The sequence below is a fragment of the Glandiceps talaboti genome, chromosome 2 (assembly GCF_964340395.1).
Source record: "Glandiceps talaboti chromosome 2, keGlaTala1.1, whole genome shotgun sequence".
In the NCBI taxonomy this organism is placed as follows: domain Eukaryota; kingdom Metazoa; phylum Hemichordata; class Enteropneusta; family Spengelidae; genus Glandiceps; species Glandiceps talaboti.
The window spans coordinates 25822226-25846944 of NC_135550.1; the positions used below are offsets into that span (position 1 = coordinate 25822226).

The window sequence follows — 24719 nt, forward strand, 5'->3', positions numbered from 1 at the left end:
GAAAAATCCAGAACACATTTTGTTTTTTGAGATTGTTGAATTGTACAGCCAGTTCGTATTTTTGCCTTGAATTGTTGTCAAGAGACACTAAAGTGATTTGTATATACCATTCTAGGATTAGTAATTGTCATGGATGTGATACAGGGAGTTGGTTGAAATAATGTAATATGTGTAATTGGTAGTCTAGAGAGTATCCATTGGTTTTTTGAATCTGAAGATCCTGTACCACGTCTAGGGGAATCAATGGATCTAAAACCACATTCCATGCTGAATTTTAAATTACCACTAATGGCTGTATTAATCCAATTATCGTGTCCTTATTTGATGTTCTTTCAGACTGGAGTTGGAGGTTGTAGTAAACATTATTTACATGTCAATGATAATTGCATTAATTTAATATTAATTAGCACCTGTGTAAATGAAGTGGCCAATTACAAGTACATGTCAATGTGTGATGAATGTTGACGACTTTGTTAACAATTGATCTAGCTAGATTTTCAATAGATTACAGCCATTCCCCTAGATGTGGAATCTTCAGATTCAAAAACTAACACATAGCCTTGTTATTGGGACCATAGTACATAACCTCTGGTACATACCACTTCAGTGTTGTAAAAATTGTTTACAATTTTAGTTTTTCATGGTGTTGCACTTCTGAAGTGAGTATTACTGTATTATGACAGGGTTCTGTATTTGCTGACAGAGAGTACAGAACATCAGGAATTGTATGAAAATAGTTTTAGTGCCAAATGTCAAAATGATAAAATGTATATGATACTGAAGATGAAATGAAACCAGGTTTGGAATGTTAGCTTTAATTGACTGTTCTCAGAGTTATTTTGTGATTTATTTACAAGTAAATGATTATTTATGGAGGTTTGAACTTTGGGTTGAAATGTCACCACCAGGGAAAGATTTAAGTTGTGGTTACTTCAGGCACTATAAGATAATGAAAATTATAAACAAATTTCTTTCTACAATATTGCAATCTGGAAAATGATGTTATTGGAACTTCATACCGGGGTATATGGAAACCTGGTAGAAAAGTGCCTGTAATGTGAAGGATTTGATCTTAAACACATTCATGGCAGCATGGATTTTGTGCTCCCTAGAGAGTTAAGGAAGTATCACTTGTTGAACAGGTTGTATGGGTGTGTGCAAGCGGTAACAATTGTATATTACTTTGAGCATTATTTCAATCGTAGGAAGGTGCTATAAAATGTTCATTATTGTTATTATTAGTTTATGTAGCAGCTTATACATGTAAGTATATAGAATAGTACCACATACTGCATGTATTGATTTGATTCTATGACCCACCATTAAGATATCTCACAGGTCCAGTACTCAAGTTTGCACAAGAAAACATTACTGTACTGTGTGTATTTCTTCCCTCATGATGTACATACATATCATATTGTCACTTTTACAGTACACTTGTTTGGGATTTCTTGCATCACAACATTACAGTGACATTCATCAAGGATTTTGATTGTGCTCATAAAATATTATTAATTATGCAAAGTATTATGGTAAAAATACAATTTTGATACTATTAAGCTGCACAACCATATGATATAAGCTCATTTCTGATATTATCATCAGTAGGAGTATGATATTGGTGACTAGATTGATTGAGACTATGGTGAGAGAATTGTGAGAGTGTGATAGGGTTAAGTATAGTGCGTTAATACATCTAATGATAGAGGCTGTCAGTTCAAATTATTATATGTTCTAGTTTAACCACAAACTAGTGAAACATAATAGTTTGAGTATTCCCTGCTGTTAGTTAGTAATGTATAGTGTATGATAACACTACACAGACCAAAGTATGCTGTTTGTTTCAGCAAAATTTGACCTGACAACAACCTTATGACCACAGTAATTTAGTTTTCATCCAAACATGGGGTGCATCCATTGAAGTATTGGATATACCCCACCAAGCATGTTTACAGAGTTGTTATCTTCCGCATCTGTGGTGGTCTCATGGATGTCATGTTGTCTTTGATCTGTACATTCCCATCCACTGAATTATAATGATAGTCATCTATAGAGACTTGCAGTTACAAAGCAGCAGAAGCTCTGGCGTAGTGTTTGATTTGTCTATTGACCAATGACATCATCTACATTGTAAGGAACTATCAATTTATCAGCATTTGAAGTTATAATTTATTCAGGTTTTGACCTTATGTTGTATATTAAAAGCTTGATACAGTTTTATCCCATTTAGTATACTCAATGTATGATATTGTCATAGTCACTATTTTGTTGTCGATTATTGCATTATATTTCACTCACTAGATAGTTTTACCTACTGCCAAAAGACATTCATTTTCAGCAATGTTTTTAGTTGCATGTATTGTCATTTACATTATTACTGCTTATACCTGCCTTGAGTGACTCTAACTTGTCATACCATACATTAGTGGTAACTGCTATATTTCAGACAGACAGACATTCATCATTCCATCAACACAGAAAAGAAAAGTAATAAATTCCAGTCGGCTGGTTTTTGTAACAGCACAGCTATCATGGCTAATTACTTGTTCCATGGATTTAGTCGGTGCTTTTCTACTACAAGATAATGGTTATAAGAAATTAGCTTTAAAAGGAAATCAGTCTTGTGAAACACTATGATTTGGCTACTCTTCTCATGTTGCCAAAGTTGCAGCAAAGGCCATGTAGTTTTACCATGATAAAGACAACAAACTTTGGGGCAACAGAGACTGTTACATGAGTACAAAAACTTCTTATCACAAAGAAAAGATAGAGAAGTGAATAAGCCATAGAACACTGCAACTCTTCCTTTTTTCAACACAGAGATGCATTTATATTTTTGTATGTTGTGTAGATAATATATTTGTCCTTCAGGAGTCATGTACAAGAGATTGTATGTCCATCTACAACTATAAATATGTGTAAGGGAATCAAAGTGTGTACAAAGTTGAGTTTAATATTGACAGTGCAGTTTAATGGTTATCACATAGCATCTCTACAAGTAGTTTGGTAACCATCACATAGCATCACTAGACATGTTTACCATTTACTAGTGTATGGTTGGTGGGGCTCAGAGTTCACCATTTATCATTGTCACTTATGTCTTCCAAAGAAAGGATTTATTCATTTCAGATACTATTTGTAGAACTGTAGAGCACATTAATTGTCAGTTCTTATGAACAGCTACTGACTGATCTCAATAGTTATTACCAAATTACACTAGCAAAGTACTTTTCATTTTTTTCTTTTCCATTTTACTTCTATTCACATTTAGAAGATACATTTCAAACACGTTGAACTTAAAGAATTGATGGATTTATAGATTGTAGATTAAACTGAAAGATGCTGGCCTTACATGCAGTGTAACCTGATGTAAGAACCTCTATAGGTAATTGTTGGAAATTGTGCACATGGTTCTGTAATGTTATAGACTTAAGATACGGAATTCACAGCTGCACTTATATATATGCAGAGTTAAAATGCAGTCTTGACATATATTGGAATACTTTCATTCACAAGATTTTTTGGGTCAGGTCATTGCATTGTTATTGACATTCACCTAATACTGAATTGCATGTAAAAAGTGCAAGATCTAGGCATAGTGATAGTGTTTGTCCATAGATCTGTAACTTTTGATATTCCACATCATTCATGTGTCAGCCATATTCACTTGTCACCACAAAGTTTATATACTTCTTGTATATAAAATGATGTTTAAAGCAGTTAAAAATGTTTGGAGTGTAGTTTAATGAGGCCTGTCACAGCAGTTGTTGACTGACAAAATTGATGTGTATGTGCATTGAAATGTATGCCAGCATTGTCCACTATGCTGCTGCAAAGTTATTCTGCTCCTCAGCAAGTGCCATTTGACCAAAATTCATCTTGACTGAAAACAATCTACCTTGTATCACAAAGTAGTAGATTCTTGCTTCTTGTCTTCACAAAGGTAATGATTGACAGTTAGCAAAGAGAAAGTTAGTATAAAGACATTGGAACACATTTGTTATGACATGGCTTTGGTTCACCAAGACAACCATGACTGTAGTATGTGTGTCTTTAGATCAAGACATGTTTAATCAATGCTATAACCTTTCTATCCAAATATCAGTTACATGCTGTTGGCATGGTTAGCAACAAACTATTGTACAGTTAAAACATGGGGTAGAATTAAAAGGCAGAACAGCAACAACAACTGTGAAAGGTTTCAGACAGTGTATGTATTTACTTACAAGATAGAAGTCCAAAACTACACTTTCCTAAATAGTTTGAGTTTCATATCAATTGTGAAGACAGTGGAAGTGAGAATGGTAAGCACAAATTCTGTCAGCTCTTTGACTGCACACATATTTAATTATTTTACTCCATTTTTTTTCATGAAGAAAATACTTGCTTTTGTAAACAAAGCAAGTTAGACCTGCTAGTATATACATCATGTAATTGCAATTGTGCATTTTGTGCTGAAAATAAATCACATTAATACACGATAATTCTTATTCATACATATTATGCAAATTAGTCCTGCAGATCTGAGACTTAGAAGAATTATATTTAGTCAAGTTAAGAGCTGAAATTTGAACACTTGTTAGTTCTTGAAATGTTTTTTTTTCTTTACTTTTTCTTACATCTTTTACAAACATTTGGCTTTGAGTTTGATTTCAGCCAACAAAATTAACAGCACATATGATTTATATGATTCACATATGATTTATGCAAATAATAAAAGGTAAAGAAGACCAATATAAGCACTAGATAAGCCATAAGATGTGTACACAATTACATGGTTGCATGCTGTCGTAGAACTGAATTTATATCCATTTACTTGATTTGTTATTTACTCTCTAAATGTGTGCAGTTTAATTTTGTAAAGTCCAGTTACTTGATGCTGTAAAATTAGTAGCATAAAAATATCTTCCTTGGTTAACTTTGGTGAAGCTATGAAAAGTATAATGTATGTGTCACTTTCCAGAGTTGAAACATGTGACAAACACAATGTATGAAACGCAGTTGAAATGAAAATGCATAAATTACTTCTTGAGTTAGTATGCTTGAAACTTTTTGAGTACTTTCCAAGTTAGTCTGCAACTTTGTCAAAATGAGTCATTTCCTGTAATACCTTGTATTAAAAGGGAGAATGTCTGAACTATATACAGAATGGCAGTATACATATTTAGACTGTGTCCAGGCATGAATCTATCAGTGCTAATATGGTCCATGTGAGAGGTATGCTGTGGTTTCTAGTCTGAGAGAAGTATAATAACCAGAACCACAAAATTGAAATGCCAGAACTGTTAAGAATCTGGAAGTGTCAATTTAATATGTTTACATTCCTCTCCATCACTGGATGAAGTGCACTGGGCATCAAGTACTGTGTACATTACCAGATACTCAAGTACTCAGACAAAACTGGGGGAAACTCACAAACAGAATCATGCTGGTGCTGGTGTATATATAGTCAAAGAACTATTTTGTACATTTAGCATATCACGCACAGGTACTTTATGAATGTAATGTAATGTAATTAGACATGCAACTATCAAAGTTTAGAATTGAGTAGTGGAGAAATCAAATAAACCATTAATAACAAATCAAATGTTGTATCGTCATGATGGTTGGTTGTAGTGCAAGTGGGACAGCTTCCCATTTATAGACTGTTAATTCCTACCTTACAAATGCAACTCTTACTCACCTGTGCAGGCAAGTGTTTAATGAAGAGAATGTACAAAAGAGGAGATCTAAGAAATTTAACAGACCCTTGCTCCACAAACACATGTACACATCACCATATCTGATACAAATAACTTCTTGGATACCTGGATGAAATAGTAGTACAGGTACTGCAATGGTGTTACATGACAGTATCTCTCACAACCCATTACGAAACACTAAATGTTAGTGAATATTATGAACTTTACTTTGAAGTAGAACATTTGTTACAAACATAGAGCACACAGTTTACGTGTTTATGAGCTGTGATAGGCATTTGAGAAATTCTGCTTTTAATAGAGAAAAGTATGATGGAACGATTCCTTACAGCTTGTAAGTTTTAATGGTTTCGCGAATGATAATAGTCGATCGAAGTTCCTTGAAAGTAAACCTGATGGTTTCAGTGTGGTAAATAAGCTGTAAAACATGTCAAATTGCTACAAAAATGTCCAAAGAATGTTTTGGTTATTTAGTACTTTACAAATCCTGGCACTATACACAAAGTTTGGCATACCTAATAATTTAAATGTACTTCAGCGAAGTGCCCCTGGAGTGCTGTGATGTTTCAACACACCCAATACATTCTTTCACCTAATATAGACAGATAAATGGTTCAGTCATGGACCCAATGAACTTGAAATAGAGGAAAAGCTTGCAGAAATGTATGAGTAAACATCTCTGTGAATGAGATAAATCTTCTGACCTCATTTGACCCCAAACTTGTCTGGAGGTCATGTACGGTCATTAGTAGAATCCCCACGAGATTTGTGGAACGTTGACGGTCTCGTGGAGCAGTGCGTGGTTATTGTTATTATGGTTACACTATCTATGATTTATAGTATAGTCTGATATCAGTGATAAACAACACTATCCAATCGTCAATAAACATTACAGTATTGAACAAAGAGAAGACTCATGAAGGACATTTCTCTTTGTTGATGAAATGAAAATGGCATTCCCAAGTAACCTACAAAACGCTAAACTGCATGATTATAAGCTTACTGTAGCGACCAATATACTAACTTGTCAAAAGTTCATCCCATCCTTCAACCCAACCTCACCCATGACTCGGAGCCAATCAATTACAAATGAAAAGTGTCTTTTGTAAACTGTCTTGTTGAAATATTCCCATCAAAATTAACCCGTCACCTGTTAAATGTGACTGCGCAGGGTTGTTATAATATTTCCGACGTTAACGTCACCAATGGTTACTCATCGCGTCGTCGCCGAGATTCATATATTCATCACTCCAGTAAATAGGCAATACGTAAGAATAGAAGAACTGACAAACTAAACCTAACGAAGTGCCAACCAAACCATCGCCCAAGTATTTCATGCGTGTGTTGCATGATGCTTTCAAACCTGAGAAGGGACGTCTGTCCAGCTCCGAGTAACGAGAGTTTATCATAATATATGAATTACAAATTCGATCGACACAGTGACAGTACATCAGTTAAATTAGAAGCTTCACTATTTTAATTATAAGTTATTAAAAAGCCAGCAACAAAATAAAGTACATACAGAAATGTGTTCAATGATAAAATAGAAACATTCCTTGTTATGTGATCGATAACTTGTGCTACAAACATTACTAGAAATATTATCCATTAAATTAGTGTTTAAAACTCCATCGATGGAGAGTCCGGGCGTGTCGACATGTCGGAGACAATATTGACAGTAAGGTTAGAGCCATCTTGGTTACATATTAGCCAACCATCGCCTTCTCCTTTCCCTCTCTTTTCGCTCTGACATAACGGGCACAAGCCGCACAACTCGTGGGCGATACTGCATGCTATTATATAGGAAGCAAGACATCGTGCATGGGTACAGAGATCTTGCCAAGTGGTGGCAGATATGGAATAGTTGACGTGGCAGCGACTTGGATCCAGCTTTCCTTTGAGATAAATGTAAAATTATAATACACAGACCTATAGCGTCAGTTTCCCAACACTAGAACTTGCTGCCAATGATCTATCGTAGTTAATGGACACTCAACGTGTGTCTTGGAGTCTCTTGATTTGCAATATCCATATAGCTGTATTTTTTCTTGGGTAGCCATTTTTCTCGACTTCAAAACAATCATTTCCTACTAAATCCAAAGCGGTAGCTTAAACATGCCATAAGTCACATAGTCTGGTTACAGAAATAGGAGAGTCAATTCCACGCCGTCTTTATCCACAGATAACAGTCATGAGTAAACTGTAAAGATGACATTTCCTGTAGTCCTTCACATCTAGCCTTGAGACGCGTCGTTGTCTTTCAATTCCAGGATCATGAAAATCACCGACACGTCTCTGGGCTAATGGAAGATCACCAGATTTGAAAGCCAGCGATATATCTCTAGGCTAATCTCATCGAGAGACTATTAAGAGTATGTAACTTGTATTGTCGTGCCAGGACAGGTATGTATGATAAATACATTTTTGAATGAGTCTCAATAATAACCTCATTAGTTCTTTCACAAACTGAAAGTATGGATTGATTACTGCTTCACCTATGAGTTAGAAGACAGCCGTTCAGAACTCAATCAAATGTGTTTACTTTTGCAGCATTTCAATAATTTCCTGACCAGTTTCACCTGCCAAGTCTCGCGCTGTTTTATCGTCATTAGTTAAAATGGTTTTATCAGCTCCGCGAAGTAACAAGTATCGGACGATGTCCGGTCGATCCACTACAGCAGCATGATGTAAAGCTGTCCACCCACCATCCATTGGACAATTTATCTTGGCACCTGCTCTGACCAATCGTCGAACTCGAAACATGTCACCGTCTCGTACAGCATCTATGAGTTCCAAAGCCCTTTCTTGATCAATATCTGCAAGTCAAGATAAATACATCGTTACGAAAACTATAGTGCTAATATGTTTGAGCAGTGTCTCATCACAGACAAAAAAATACATTTGGTCAGCGGCCTTAAATGTGCACATTAGTTTTATTTCAATTAAAGGGGAAAGGTAACTTGTGAATACACGGGAACATGGGTGAGACTGATTTTACACATTAGGTGCAGCATTTCTGTCTGCTAATCTGACCAAGAAAAAAATTGCACAAATTCTCATTACAAATTTGAAATATGGTCTAGAAGAGGCCTGCTGCTGTACACTAGAATGAGGCATTATGGGAGATAAGCCGAGTTAGGAGTTTCATTCTTGACACCACTTTGCCCAAACAATGCTGAGGTGTGGAGCTCCCAACTTTGTTTACTTTAGGTTAGGGTTAGTTTGGGATGCCTAGCCCAGAAACGTAGTGTAAACATTATTTCAGAGTAACCTTTCAGCATTGTTCTCCCAACAGAATTATCAAGCCTGGAGGCAGGTGTCTTGGCTTGAGGTTGCTTTGTCCTTAGTCTAGTTCCTATACGGTATTGTGTTGAGACCACGTTGGCATCCAGACTACTTTGTCCTCACTTCGTTGCTTAGCCATTACTTCATTTGATGTCGGGACTTGATTTTATTACTTTTCAAGAGTGGTGTGTAGGGTACTCAGAGTTCAGTGTACTTGAGTTGAGATTACTTAGTGCTATTTAACTTTAGTTAGATTTCATATGATGCATTCAACCTCAATTCTCTTGGTTCCCATACCTTGCCAATACCCCTACTTTGCTCAAATTCGCCCCCATCATGTCAAGTTTTTAAAGTTTACTATATTTATATGGTTGGTTAGTTTTTAATATAAGTTTAATAACGCGGTTGTCTTTGACTTGCTAGCGGCCTAAATGCCCACCAAATGATTGCTTCAGGCGGCCACTAATTCAACGTGAGTGGTATTTTCTAATCAGAATTGACTGTCAATAGTAAGTAACTCACAGTATGGCTTGGCAATGTACCAACCGATGATGACTCACTCAGAAATTTAAAGACTGCAAACCTTCATACACAAGTAATACATTCCTGAATACCACTCTTCTACGATCATCTACTAATGTACGAACTCAATTTGCCCCTATTTTAACGATGACATATGTTTATCAACAAATTACGAGAGTACTTAAACGCGAGAAGGTACAAAGCACTCTTCAATTAAACATCGTGCTACAACAAATTACATACTCGCTCTTAAGTTGATTCGGGTCAGGGCAAATATTGCAAATGTAGGTGTCCATTTTCACTGTTCATGTCAGCAACCCTACAAGAAATATTTATTCTAGATAAAAAGTCAATGGCAAAGATATTGTAATGGTGTCAATGAATCGAGTACTATGTAGTTAGTACTTCACAGCATGCTGGGAATGGTCGGATGAGATTGTTCTAAAGAGACTTGTAAATGATCGATCCATCTTCGCGCATATCTACGTCTTTCTGTGTGTCTCGTCAATGTCTGTCTGTATCTGTCCATGGAATACATCCATGATCTGTGTGCCTCCGTCACACACACACACACACACACACACACACACACACACACACACACATACACATACACACACTCTCTATCTATCTATCTATCTCCCTCTCTCTCTCTCTGTCTCTGTCTCTCCCCCCTCTCTCTCTATCTATCTCTCTCTATCTATCTATCTATCTCTCTCTCTCTATCTATCTCTCTCTCTTTTCATGTACTTTATTACGTAAAATGTAAGTGTCTCTATTTCTAAATAATTTTGCTGGTACGAGACAAGAGTTCGACTTCGTAAATGGCCACCCCCCCCCCCCCCACCCAGTGAATACCTGTTAACTCCATTCGTGTCCAATTCAATATTAACTGCATTACACCGTGCTGTACAACCCGTTCTGCATTGACGTGCTATATTGAAACTTACCGATCCATGAAAACGTCATATCGGACATGTATAGTAAACGCTTCACCTGTTAGTTAGAGGCTTGCCTTTGTGTTCCTAAATACAATGTTTTGATAACTGTGATAACTTTTCACACAGAAACGGTGACTGGATTGTGTTTGCTAGTCACTTGTCAGTTATCAAGTCCTTGTATTCTTTGTTTTGTACTCAACTCGGGCGTAAACTGTTTGTGGGTTAACTCGAGCGTGATTTTTATTTGGTCGGAGCTTGGTCATACGACAGTCTCAGTCCACATACCACATACAGTGGCTACATGGACAACTCATGTGAACAGTCAAAAAGGTCGTTACATGTGACGGCTATGAAACTGTAAAGTAAAGTGAACATTTTAATTACAAATGTACTCTAAGCCTGTGGCCAGCAGTAAAATTACCCTGGTAACGTGTACAATCATCGCCCGTTGTTCATCATGTTTGATTCCATACATGTAGTAGCAGTAGTCTAGAAGCTATCAGTGGCTATGAAGATTTCTTTCGCCAAGAGATCTTCAAAGCCATGGATACCCTCTAGATGGGTTTATGCTTTGGTTATAGCAATTCGCAGTAACTTTTAAACTTGTGACACCTGCTTCATTAGATCTACAGTTACTGTTACGTATTGATAATACATTGTTGTTACATTTTCCCTGTCTTCTGTTGTTCTTTTTCCTCTCTCATTTCTCTTTAAAATGTATTCTTTTCGATTATTAACAAGGGTCTATGATTTACCATATTACAATTCGAATGGTCCAACCTCACCATTTACCAACTCGGATCAAACGCCAAACGAACCATTCATCAAATCGTATTGTCGGAAGGTTTGAGGAATTCATGCGTGAATCTCGAAATCAAATTAGTCTTAAAGTGATGTGATTATATGTTCAAATTTCGGAAATCATTATAATCGGTTTGTATAAGCATATCGAGTGTTTTTCTAAATGTATGTTATTCTAATACTTTTTTTTCCTGAAATCAACATAAATAGATTACTTTTTATAGGATAAGTATAATTAGTGTAAGCATGTGGCGACTTCATATCTTAGATGTTTTGCGTGCCTTTGGCATGTATTTGTGTTTTGTTAGCCTGTTACAAATGTAAGAGGTGTGTAGTGGGGATCCATTTACGAATGAGCGAGGGTTTTCACCAAACATAAGTGTTATTTGATCGATTCTTCTTCAGAATTAATTTGGCAACGCGAGTTTTTGCACACAAACTAGAATTTCAATCTCCAGAATCTAAAGTCACGAAGTGTCTTGACAAAGGCGTGACAATCATCAACTGTTCACACGGTTCAGGCGCGAGGGAAAAAAAATTGTTGGCGTGTTTGAAATTCCGCGTGTCAAGATAGCTTCACAAACATACATATCTTCATGCACAATGGTTTGTATATCACATCATACGAGTTCGAAGGTCATGTGATGTAACTCAGAAGTATTGTTATACGCTTTGAAATCTAAAGTGACAAGCAACTCACTGCAGGCCAAGAACTGTCGTGTATACACCGTACTAGTACGAATCACATTTACTGATGACAGTACATCTGTACGTCTGGCAAAAAATAGCACGTGTATTGATAAAGACTAATGTTAGCGTATAATTTGTACCAATTAAAATGATATGCATCTGAGTTTTTTTTGTTTTGTTTTTTGTTAAAGGAGGGGTGTAAACTTTTTGGATCATTGCGGGAGGGTACATCTACATTGTATCACAAATAAATAATAAATATTTTGAACCATAATCTACTTCGTTCAGAAAATCGTCCATGAAAGAACGAGGAACCCATTTGTTTATATTTCATCTTTTTGTCAGTGCCTAGTAATTGTTATCATGATAGTAGCGAATCACATGTAAACATTCGAATTTATTCAACTATTATTTTCCTGAGAAGAACATGTGAAAAGAGTTATTGATCCTGGGTAAGATGTAGTCAAGCTGTTGTTGTTGTTGTTGTTGTTGTTGTTGTTGTTGTTGTTGTTGTTGTTGTTGTTGATGGTGGTGGTGGTGGTGGTGGTGGTGGTGGTGATGATGATGATGATGATGGTGGTGGTGGTGGTGGTGGTGGTGGTGGTGATGATGATGATGATGATGATGATGATGCTGATGATGATGACATTAAATTAGAAGTTGGACGATTTTGAAAAGCTTGCGACGATTTTATTTGCTAATGAAAAATAAAAATCAACTAGAATGAAATTACTTTGTCATTGTTGCTGCTACAACAATACAGGTAAGATAATGTATACTAATCACGACATATGGATATGCGTACGTCATCATAACCGGAAATGACATCATCAAAGACAACCGTCAACTTCAAGGAAACGCTTGATAGAATCATATTCCATGAAAAATGCTATATCTTTCGTTCAAGGAAACGTTCGATAGAAGGTTATTCAAGGAAAAAGTTTATATCCTTTTACTGTCAACGACCGAGTGATTGCATGTAAAGCCGTACAAGAATTCGTGGTAGAATTCGTTTCCTCTCATCTTGAGAACACATTATTCTGTGATGAGATCCAAGTGTAAATTAAAAGTGTTTCATTTTATGAGATGCATATTATGTTAGATGTCGTCACAGGCCGAGGTCACGGGACATACTCGTAAGTCGGAATATTAACCCCCCCCCCCCCCCATGAAACGAAAAATGATGGTCGATGGTACTTCTTGGATTGTGCCGTAAAAGAGGCACATGTTTTATTGCATAGAATCAAGCCGTATGGGCTTTGTTCAGCAAATTCTGGATTCCATACTTTGCGGTTGACGACGATATCACAGAATAACATACTTGTTAGGTTGCTTTGACTGTGTACTGTTCCATTTTGTGAGAATACAGTGTAAATTCTGTGACATACCTGAACAGAAAAAACACAAGTTTGTGAGGTTGCTTTGTTGGAATGCGTATTATTTCTTATATTGTTGTTTTCCTTGTCTACAGGCAAACTATAATAACATTTTGACTTGAATATATTTCCCCTACCTTTATGGTCTTATAGTATATGTAGTGTATAATTGATACATTTGTAGTAGCAGGATTCGTGCGATATTTTCTTTAGGAAAACAACAATCTAAGCAATAATAGTTCGTGTCCCTGTGGGTTGCTTTGACGTTGTTTTAATGAGACCCATCAAGACATGTGTATCCTGTCTATATGTATTTAGGATTTTGTAAAAGTACCCTGTCAAACAAGCCGACAAGGTCGTCAAGAGTACTGTAAATATTTTACGATTGGTAATGCATCTTGGTAAAATAAAACTTATGCGAGAACAATATGTCTAACTGCAAAAAATTCGTGTAATAGAAAACTGATTTTGGCAATGAGAATAACGTCGTTCAAAGCAAAAGAAAATTTAAAAAGACGAAAAAGAGTATGTTTGGAAAAGGATGTGATCTCGTCGAATATTATTGTCGTAAAGCATAATGGCGTTGTGTAATTTGTCTTCAGTCAGGATAAAGCAGAACCCAACGAGAACAGAAGAGAATTGTCTGCCTATTTAGTTCTAAATGGGTTGACTACATTCATCGACATGTTACAAGAGCATAAATGTAACGTGTGAGCTGTCCGTTGTCACATGAATAGTCTCGTAATGGATTTGAATCCCTGGCTAATAAACGTATATTGGCATCGTTACATGTTTGTCTGTCAAATTCCTTTTTAATTCGAAATAATCGTTTTCCTACTGACGTGGTATTTATGTGTACATTTTTATACGGCTGAGCAGTCACGACAATTCCGTTCAGCTTCACATTATAATTATCTCTTAAACTTAATTATAATATCACGTCATCAACTCCAAGGCATAAGGACCAATGTCATTATTTGAATGATGCACATCGAATATCTTTCATTTAAAAAATGTGATGATCAAAGCAGGGATTAGTTAATCCCTCAAAATAATGTTCTATTCCGTTGCAGTAACTAACTAACTAACTAACTAACTAACTAACTAACTAACTAACTAACTAACTGACTAACTGACTAACCAATAAATGTACAAAGCACATAGTTTAGAAGAATGCAAGATTTTCACAGCGCTGTTTGTTCTGTCTAGGATGTTTGTCGTGTCCCGACCTGTGGGAGCGGATAAAACAACGCGACATTTCTTGGCTGTAGTTATGGTATCTCTGGTCGCATGTCAACAATATAGTCCTACAATTTTATTCCTGAATAATTTCTACCCAAACTTCAAACTGTTGCGGTGGCATATTGATCTAGCCTAGAATCTACGCTGTCGTGATGAAAGTTCTGCAATATCTCAGACCGAGTGTACAAAGTGGGAGGCTGGGAGCTCTGAGGTCTGAGTGGGTCTGTAGAAGGGGAAAACATGGATCCTAAACAAGGGTCACAATCTTGAATGAATTCATCCAGCCTTCCAGTCTCGTATCTGTACTTTTGTTTTCGTTAAAAAAATCAAGAGCTTTGACCCAAAATCACACGTCTTATTCCAAGGTCGCAGACAGGGGACATCATTTTTCAAGACAGCCTCTAGATGACACTGTTCTTATATCTTTTGTTTTAAAAATGTGCCCCGTTTAGAATTGAAGAAAACAACTGAAGTATATAATTTATGGTATTAACCACAATCTCCGTGACTTGCTTTGATGACCAGACACGATTATTGCACAGACGATACCACATTGCAATTAATTATATTTCTGTGGCACGAACTCAGCTCGTTAGTATCATGTTGAGTGAATAACTTCAAATCTACGTTAACATACTAGCGTAAAACCACTTTTCCAAAGTGTCCTATGGTGAAAAATACATTAGTAAAAGTAATTGTAGAAGTATACATTTGATCAGAGAAAAAAATAATTTGCATTTGATGTCGAAACGATTTTACAAATACAATATACCTATTCAAATACAAATTAGTTTACAAATAATTATGCATTTGTAGTTATATATTACACACACATATACCCTCATATTTCCAAGGTGTGACATCAAAGTACAGTAATATGAAATCCATGCATTTCATATACTAGTGACGTCACAAGGATTTCATAATTTTAAAACGCTATAAAAAACTACATTAGGATATCCTTGGATCAAGGGGACGGTGGGCTGAAGGTGTGGTGTTATGAAGTTAATATATGTAAGATAGTCGAGCAGATTTTCCCCAAATAGTTTTTTAAAGTTGTGTCACGTTTCGGGAAAACGCTCACACGTATCTTTCCGTCGATCACAACCTGTGACTATGGCATTTGAGTCGCGGAATAAAAGTGATGTGAACTATATTTACTTTAGTGGATGGGAAAGAGCGATTGTGTGGTTGATGGTAGACATCTAAGGTGATAGCCCAGAGACGTTGCTACTTGGCGTTACTATGTGAAGAAGATCTCCACAGTTCCTGGGCTAAAAAAATGACAACGTATGCTATTGTTAGTTACCAGTATACATGGTATACGTAGATGTATAGTTTCAAGGTTTAGTCAACGCAATAACGTTTACTAGTATGTCATGTATGCGGGATATACACATCACATTACAGTTTACTCTCTATGTTTAATAGATGTAATCTAAGCCACACTTATTAGTTAATTCTGTATCACGAACCTCCATATTCCCGTTTCTTGTTCTTTTCTTCTATGTATTCATCAGGTGGTGGTAAACCTTCTACCTTCCATTCAGGCACTATACGTACCCTCCTTCGTTTGTTTGGATTGCTTCGGTATTCTTTCTGCTTACCCATGTTAAAAGTTCTTGATATATAACACTCGCTCCGTTATCGCAAACCTTCAAGTACCGCTATTTGTTGTACTGTGTTCCGTTTTGTCAGTGAGTGAATAACGGTGTATACAACCGATTACGTCAGGGTGGTTTGTCACTTCGACCGTTATGTCACACGGCTTATCAGTTCTGTTGTTTACCTACGTTGTCTAAAATAAACGACAACAACAATATTAACTATAGACTGTGTAAGGTCTTTGATTCACCACAGATAAAGTGTTAGTTATCTGTGGATTCACCCACGATTCTACAGCACAAACAAAATACTCAGTGTAAAATCACAGACCCTACACGTGTAGGGTCTATGTGTAAACCAAATTGTTGTCTCTGATTTGTCAAACACATACGTTGAAGTTCCAGGTAAGACCACCGACGACAAAAGATAGGCGTTTTAATTCCGCAATTTTGTTACAAAGGAAACAGCGCACTGTATTGTCCCAAGGAAAATCTGATCTTGTATTATACCACACACTTCTAGAATCACACCTCTCCCCAAACTAGTTGTCAGTGTTGACATCAAACAGGAAGGCAGATCGAATGTGTGTGTATATGTGTGCCGCCACAGGTGAATACAAGTCTACTGAGAACAAAACTGCCTCTCAGTTGAAATCAGAATTCTTGTTTGTTTCGTATGTCAAACTGTTTTCATCGCATTGTACCTTGTAGCGTGGTAGGTCTTCTAAGATAACAACAAAACATATCAACATGTAAGAGATATCCACGTTGAACGCAGTCCTGCGGCCCAATATGCCAGCTGTGAGACGACACTGTTTTATAATAGTTAAAGACTGGTCGTAACTCACTCGTGGGCTGCCCTTCAAGGGTCAGACTTACTTAACATAACAACGAAATCATATACATATAGAATGTATACGACACCCAACACTTGAGGGCGAAATCTCTGGAGATTTTAACCAACCAGCCCCGCAACCAGCCTATGCTGGAGAACCGTCCCTTTATCATAGTACTGAAATCGGAAGCTTACACCTTTATATTGGGTTATGTGATTATCAAATGTAAAAAATTAAATAGAATACTACTGGCCAAGTGTGTGACCCATCTCCACCGTTGACAAAGAGTACAATTAGGATTTGCCTTCTGCAAGTTGTTTTGCTCTCTGCAGATGGCTGCTGTTTTAACATTGGGAAGTGACAACCAAAATACAATACAATACAATGCAATACAATACAATACAATACAATACAATGCAATGCAATACAATACAATACAATACAATACAATACAATACAGTACAATGCAATACAATACAATACAGTACAGTGCAATGCAATCCAACACAATAGTTTGATATTTTTTCATATCTTTCTTTTCTCTGCTTTCTCTTCTGCCAGGTTTGCATGTAAATTTGTTTCTTTAAATACCACAATATACTTGTACATATTTGAATACTTTATTAGTGGTAAACTAAAATTATAAGGATTGTGGCTCTCTTGTAGCGAAGTGGTTAATTTTTAGAAGCTGTACTTTTCTTCTTTTTTTGATCCGACATACTTCGTTTTTTGGTCCGCCACACGTTGGTCCACCATACTCGTATTTCCTTCCGTACTTTTTCTGCCATACTCTTTTTTTTATTTGTTTGCCGGTCACATGTTTAATGATGGGGGATGGGGGGGGGGGGTAGGGGTAGGATTCCGCTGATGCCATCTTAAGTATTATGCTTTGCATATTGAAGATCAGATATCAGTTTAGCGACAACTTTATCTCAATGTCAATAACTGTAAGGGAATTTAATAAGTCAATATTCGTCGTCAACTAACAAACATTCTTGTTTTATTGCTCCTACAAGACGATGGAACCAATCGCTGAGTTGGTGGGGTGGAAATTTACAATATCGTTCAGGATATCATCGTCACATGGCGAGATGATGTCTTAACATGTCGGAGCTACAGAACAGTTATTTTATTTTTGTGGTATTGTTTGAGTAGATTAATGTAAAACTGTAGGCACTAACAGAGTATTCGAGGACGTTTTATATGACAGGTTTGGTCTTGAAATACCTTTTAGTGGCGTCCCGTTATTGATACACCAGAATGTCTCTGAGGCTATCATTGAGCTTTATTGTCAAGAAATGACGAAAAACAACATAAATGACTGAATTTCAGATTCCAAAATGACGACTTGATGATTGTTAAATGACCTGATGGAGATGCTGTAAAATTCTAGAACATTGTTTACAATACATACTGAGCAGACAACAGTCTGAGTATGGTCAGCCTCTTGTGTATGGTCAGATGACATGATACTACGTGTATGTGTTAGGTTGATAAGCGAATCATATCGTGACTATATAGAATCCAAACTGTATAGCTAGTACAACTTAACCAACCTTCATACTAATCTCTACCTACACATTGATATGGAGTTATTATATGTACCAAATTATATGTAATTTGAAGCTTACATTCTTAAGATATTACTAGAGAAATGACTGAAAATCATTAATTATGTTAAAACGAAAGTTAAAAATAGACCAAATCTACCCTTCTCCACCTCTTCCAATTGCAAAATGAATTTACACTAATCTCGCCTTCAATCTGATAGTGGAATTAACGAATAGTGTTACATATCACGTGGTAAACAAAAAAGCTTCTATACCACTCTGTAAGCGATAAAATACCCAGGTTCTTCACCTAAAAAATTTTCAACTTGGTATTTCTCCACTTGCTGCAGAGCTTTCCGTTCTAGCAAAGATTCCAATTTTGGTCCTTCAACACAAAACAGTGTATTAGCGTTGACACCAATGCATATCAAGCCATCTGAAAATACAATTCACAAATTTAAGTCATGTCTATACTTTTGTCAGTCACAATATTCTTTTTAAATATTTGTTTTTAGTAATTATTGAGAGAGTACCTTCCAGCATCATGTATAATTCCACCAATATGAACAGTACCTTCCAGCACCGTATATTTATGCGTACTAGTACCTCCCACATGAACAGTACCTACCAGCACCACGGCACCATACCGGTATATTTACATGTACACCCATACGAACAGACCTTCCATGTGAACAGTATCTTCCAGCATTGTACATACTTTTAATATGAGTTTAATATAAATCCATATGTTCACTTGTCAGACATGCTGTATCACCACATTTTAGCGAGGTAGATTCTTAGGGAGTGGTAAACCTTTAAGGCCAGAGTTGGGCCGGCATTCATGCGACTGTCCCAGCATGGTGCAAGCTTTACACATAGTACCCTGAATAGGTCTTACCTCTTCTAACGATTTTCACCCACTCGGTAAGGCATGAGTCATCAAGGTGGTTATCTAAGAACGCACCACTACATACTATTGCATCATATGAGTCTGAAAAAGAAGATTACAGGAAAGGACCGTATTTAGAATCTGAACATGTTGGACATCATGCTACTTTAATGTTTAAACGAAAATTGTGACTAGGAGAATAATCTGATTTAAAGTATACTGATTAGTGTGAATTGGAAGAGGTGGAGAAGGGTAGATATTGGTGTATTTTTACCTTCCGTTTTAACAAGTAATTTGCATAAATAATGATTTTCCGTCATTTCTCTATATCTTAAGAATGTAAGCTTCAAATTACATATAATTTGGTACATATAATAACTCCATATCAATGTGTAGGTAGAGTTTAGTATGAAGGTTGGTTAAGTTGTACTAGCTATACAGTTTGGATTCTATATAGTCATGATATGATTCGCTTATCAACCGAACACATACACGTAGTATCATGTCATCTGACCATACACAAGAGGCCGACCATATTCAGTCTGCTCAGTATGTATTGTAAGCAATGTTCTAGAATTTTACAGCATCTCCATCAGTTCATTTAACAATCAACAAGTCGTCATTTTGGAATCTGAATGATTAATTTTCATAATTAATGATTTTCGGTAATTAGGCAATATCTCAAATACGCAAGCTTCATATTTCATATAGTTTGGTATAATCAACTTGCCAATTAAGAGGTATATCATATATGATAGTTATAACAATTACCGTGTGTAGGAAAACATATATAAGGTTTTATTACAGAAGGCATTCACTTTACATCTGTATTTAAAAAAGATTTCAGTATTGTTTCATTACCTTCATTTACTCCTTCTATTGGTTCACTTCCAATTTTCGCACAAATTAATTTCTTATATATACCCTTTTCTTGCGCTTGATCTAAGATTGCCTGTGACATATCTAGGGCATCGATATCTTTATACCCTAAACGATGCAACTACAATAAACCAGAATTAAACATATTGTAACTATCGTCCTTACCACAACTAGAAAATAGACGGATCAGAGCAGATTTGCTGGAAGTGTATGAACCTTTCCATGGGCATACTCGCGTTGATCCAGTTGTGTTTTTCAAAGTATCTACTTCGACAACAAGAGGACACAGTTTGAAATTATTTAAGGACAGATCCAGATTGGATATACCTAAATATTTTTCAGTCAACGTGTCGTAGACATTTGGAACTATTGAAAGGGCTATATTGCTACTTCATCAGTTAATCACTTTAAAGCGTGTATTGATAACCACCTCAGAACAGTAAGGGGTCTTTAAAAGCCTCAATGGCTTCCTACCCCACATAAATTCACGGTACAATTAGTTATGTATATCAAAAGAAAGGTATGCCATGTTAAATCAGTAATGAAATGATTTTGAATTACGTGGAATGCATTAAAATGATGACAGATTTATGTGACATTCTCACCTCTTGACCAACCAGACCTGTACCAGCTGCGCAATCCAAAATTCTAGCATCTTTGTTTGTCATAAGTTTGGATAATCCCTCGGCAGCGTACCTCGGGGCGTTCCATCTCAAAGATTCAAGATCCTAGGTAAAATAGGTAGGATATCACGGTCAAAACCCAAGTAGCTTAAACCATAGACCCTCCACCATAGACCCTCCTGGTGGAGGGTCTATGCTTAAACCTAGTAGATCCTACAAGAATCTGAACAACTCCCTCCCCTCATTTTTGTACACGATAAGAGCATGAATAAAATATCATAAATGGTCAATATTTATTAATTATAAATGTATATCGAAGTACGTAATGATATTTCACTTGTGCATGAAAAGTAAATCTCAGCTCTTTACCTTGTCGAATTCTTCACTCCACTTATCATAGAAAGTTTTGACTTCCTGGGCTGTCATTCCTGGATTACGAATGTCTGCTAATCTCTCAGCGCTAAAATCATCCATACTTTGAAGAAAGAAAATAATAAAAATAGTGCTAATTGCGTTGTAACACAACTGTAAATTTGTGATAATTAAAAAAACACGTTTATCCACATGCTAATCCATCGTTACTGTTACCTTTGCAATGTGCATCATCATTGTAGTATTGGTATGTGCAGTTTCTTGGTTGCTGGGTGACTTTATGTAATATTTGTTGAATATTAAAAATCAACTTGCCTAACTACCACTGTTGTTTATCTTTGTCACATACATCATCATTTGGCTGTTGTTATGGGCATGGTCTTGTTGCTGAGTATACATATATTCATTTTCTGGGTATTTACTAGTCTAGCTGCTAGACCTCGGATGTTCTTCCGATATAATACGACACACGATCGAACATCGCTATCCAGGATGGCAAGCCCTCACTGCGAACTTCGTTCGCTTATCGTATCGGAAGAAAGTCCGAACGTCTAGCAGCAAGACTAGGTATTTACCCTCTTGCCTACCAACTATTTTGTTATCTTTGCAATGTGGGCAACTATTTGGTTGTTGCTATGAAAACATGGGATCATTACTTGCATGTTTATTGGAAAGGCGTGTTGTGTGAAAAGATATTTTTTTTAGGTTTTAAGACACCCTTGATGAAGTTATGATAGTTCCAGCCATACTCTAATATTCCTCTTTGGCATGTAAATTTGTTGCCCACTTCGGGAAAAGGATAGCCTACTAACTATTGATAGATCATAAAGTAATGACGTAATGACGGAACCGGGACCCAGCTATCAGTCTCTGGTATGTCAGATGGCTTCACCTTTTTCCAAGATTACCGAAATCTTCTAATTTAAACCTAAAACTTCGAAATACGATATTTTGGATCATGACATTAGTAGCGTGGGGCCTGGTTCTTAGTGATGAGCACTCGTATTTGACCACGTTTGTACTTACCGTATCAGATTGTATCAGTATACAATGACTGCCCTTTATACAGACAAACACTCTCCGAACACAAGGGCTTGATATTGGCCATATTTATTTTATTTTATTTTTAAATTGTATTGTTTCCTTTTTTTGCTTTTTAAAAATATCTTCCGATAAAATGGAAGATATTTGATATTTGATATTTGATATTTGTTCGGGCAAGCCCTCACTGCGAACTTCGTTGTTTATCGGATCGGAAGAAAGCCCGAACATCTAGCAGCAAGACTATCCGTGAAAGTGTCTTGGGTCAAATTCAAAGCGCGTCAACGCACACGATGTCCAATTATCAATCTTACCAGTAGGCATGTATGTTTCGCTCTTTCAAGTGCGGTGGTCAAAAATAAACAAAACTGTTATGCGTACTACCACAGACAAGTGTCAGTAATTTCATTGTAAGTTTCTTACTTGTCTGTGGTACTACACTCAAAGTTACATTGCCAATGCATGCAGTGAGTTCAGTCACTTGTGAACTAATGTTCCATTCCGGGATGGTGATATTGAACACATATTGCCTGGCCATGAGGCTATAGCACCCGTTTATTACACCCGAGGGACTGTGTGTGAGTTACCAGAATCACATGCTATTTCCCGAGGCCAAAGGCCGAGGGAAATAGCATGTGATTCTGGTAACTCACGAGGGGGTAATGAACGGGTGCTATAGCCCGAATATAGGCCAGGCAATATGTGTTTTATAATATACCTCATGCTGTGAACTCGCGGTGGCAGACAACATCATCGGAAGCTGCCATTTTGACCTGCTGTGCCTGCTGTGAACTCGCGGTGGTCACGTGACCATGTAATAGTTGATGGAACTATTCCCCTAGGGAAATAGTCATTCACGTGACTGATTCTAGCGAATCATGGCACAGCATTATCACTAGGTATAATCTAGTCTAGGATGATCATAATGACGTTATTATAGGTATTTACGATAATACTAAAAAGTGCCGTAACGGTGACTTATGCACCGCCGGGATGGGGGTTGGGAGGGGGTGTCCTCCTTCCCTAGGTTTAAAGTTTTTTTTGAAGTTGTACTTGCTTCAGAGTGTTTTTTATGGCCTTTAGTAGTCTTTGATCACTAAAATAGCAAATGAAAATTTGGCAAACTATTATGAAACACTGAGACTATGAAGTTAAGTCTTATAATAAATTTTAATAGTATATATTGTATGACTTTGTAGTCTGACAGGTTTTATAGATAGCGTGAATATAATTATAATTTCCTGTAAAGCAAACCAGTTAAAATAGCCTGGAAAGGTTTTGTGAGATCATTTTGTTTGTCCTTCACGATATTCCTCTCATTGATTTCTTTCTGGAAGAAAGATACTCTTTGCAGCATTTCTTTATTTATAGCTGTTTTATGTTATTCTGTTTCCACATATATTAGACATGCTGAATGGGACAGACATAGTGTCCCATTTCATGTTTTGGATTATTTCATTTACATGACTGTATGTATTTTTGTCAAATGATGTATCCATTCATGGGAAAACTTGGCCTCCGATCTATGTTTACAACACATACAGACAGTTGTCCTTGAGATTGAGGATCATTACATTACAGAAATAATAGTTGCCAATGTTAGATTTGTTTATGAATCAGGAACTAGACTAGCCGACACTAGTCCTGCTTGCATGCGGAGTAATCCGGGACTCGATTCTGACAATTGTCCCTCCTCCTCAAGTCAGTAATACAGACTCGTGCACCGTCATGGAAGCAGGACTAAGCCGACACTTGATTGGATTCGTCAGGCGAACTACATGTATCCCTAGCACATGACAGCGTAAGCCGGTCGTGACCCCGATGGAATCGACCTTGTTGCTCAATCAAGTCTCCCCTGTATGACTACCTTATAGTATACATAGACTTTCGTGTAGGGTCTATGCAGACTGTGTATAAAGGTCTTTGATGATTCGATTCTACACTACAGCACAAACAAATACTCACACTAACCTCAGACTCTGCTCAGACTATATAGAGGGACTGTGGTTGGGTGGATTGTTCTGCTAAATTACGCCTTGCCTGTCAAAAATTCAGACATTTCCTAACTCCAACTTAATTACAGAGCCTTCAAGACCTAAGAAGTGTTCAGAGGTACCTCAATTGCCGTCAAAATCGGCAAATGTAGCACCCCAATTTCCGTCCGGCAAATGTGGTATGGTAATGCATGCAGCGGACTGTACTCTGACATCTCGCTCACGTTTTCAGCGTGATCTCCTTTATTTGGGTTAACGTTACAGGAAGTTGTATGTGGTGTTTGCTTCCCGCTAAACATCAGAACGAAAAAAAGGGCATAACAACAAGAAAAAGCTCTCAAAATCACAGCAAACGCTACAATCAGCTAGGGCCAG

At 36.8% G+C, this 24719-nt stretch overlaps 2 protein-coding genes across 4 annotated transcripts; both read right to left on the reverse strand.

Moving 5' to 3' along the window:
• Positions 1–5942: 5942 nt before the first annotated feature.
• Positions 5943–17022, reverse strand: LOC144446963 (protein phosphatase 1 regulatory subunit 27-like). 2 transcript variants are annotated; one of them, XM_078136829.1, is made up of 3 exons: positions 16865–17022; positions 16032–16354; positions 5943–8515 (listed from the first exon to the last, which is right to left on the reverse strand). In XM_078136829.1, exons 2-3 carry the CDS (start codon positions 16165–16167, stop codon positions 8238–8240), a joined length of 414 nt encoding a protein of 137 aa, XP_077992955.1. In that variant the 5' UTR covers positions 16168–16354; positions 16865–17022; the 3' UTR covers positions 5943–8237. The 2 variants fall into 2 exon arrangements, with proteins under 2 accessions (XP_077992955.1, XP_077992964.1); XM_078136838.1 differs by having other exon boundaries at positions 16032–17022.
• A 1051-nt stretch (positions 17023–18073) lies between these two features.
• On the reverse strand, positions 18074–24530 carry LOC144453523 (methyltransferase-like protein 27). Of its 2 annotated transcripts, none has more exons than XM_078144836.1 (6): positions 24322–24530; positions 21307–21412; positions 20920–21042; positions 20297–20435; positions 19445–19537; positions 18074–18982 (listed from the first exon to the last, which is right to left on the reverse strand). In XM_078144836.1, the coding sequence occupies exons 2-6, from the start codon at positions 21409–21411 to the stop codon at positions 18816–18818; spliced, it is 627 nt and encodes a 208-aa protein (XP_078000962.1). In that variant the 5' UTR covers position 21412; positions 24322–24530; the 3' UTR covers positions 18074–18815. The 2 variants fall into 2 exon arrangements, with proteins under 2 accessions (XP_078000962.1, XP_078000961.1); XM_078144835.1 differs by lacking the exon at positions 24322–24530 and adding an exon at positions 23069–23129.
• Between the last annotated feature and the right edge of the window lie 189 nt (positions 24531–24719).

Coding starts and splice junctions, on each gene's coding strand:
- LOC144453523 (XM_078144835.1), bottom strand. Junction 20,436..20,919: donor CAGGTCTGGTTGGTCAAGAG/GTGAGAATGTCA, acceptor GGTTTATTGTAG/TTGCATCGTTTAGGGTATAA. Junction 19,538..20,296: donor AATAGAAGGAGTAAATGAAG/GTAATGAAACAA, acceptor CTTCTTTTTCAG/ACTCATATGATGCAATAGTA.
- LOC144446963 (XM_078136829.1), bottom strand. CDS start 16,167: ATGGGTAAGCAGAAAGAATACCGAAGCAATCCAAACAAACGAAGGAGG. Junction 8,516..16,031: donor CAAGAAACGGGAATATGGAG/GTTCGTGATACA, acceptor CTTGACTTGCAG/ATATTGATCAAGAAAGGGCT.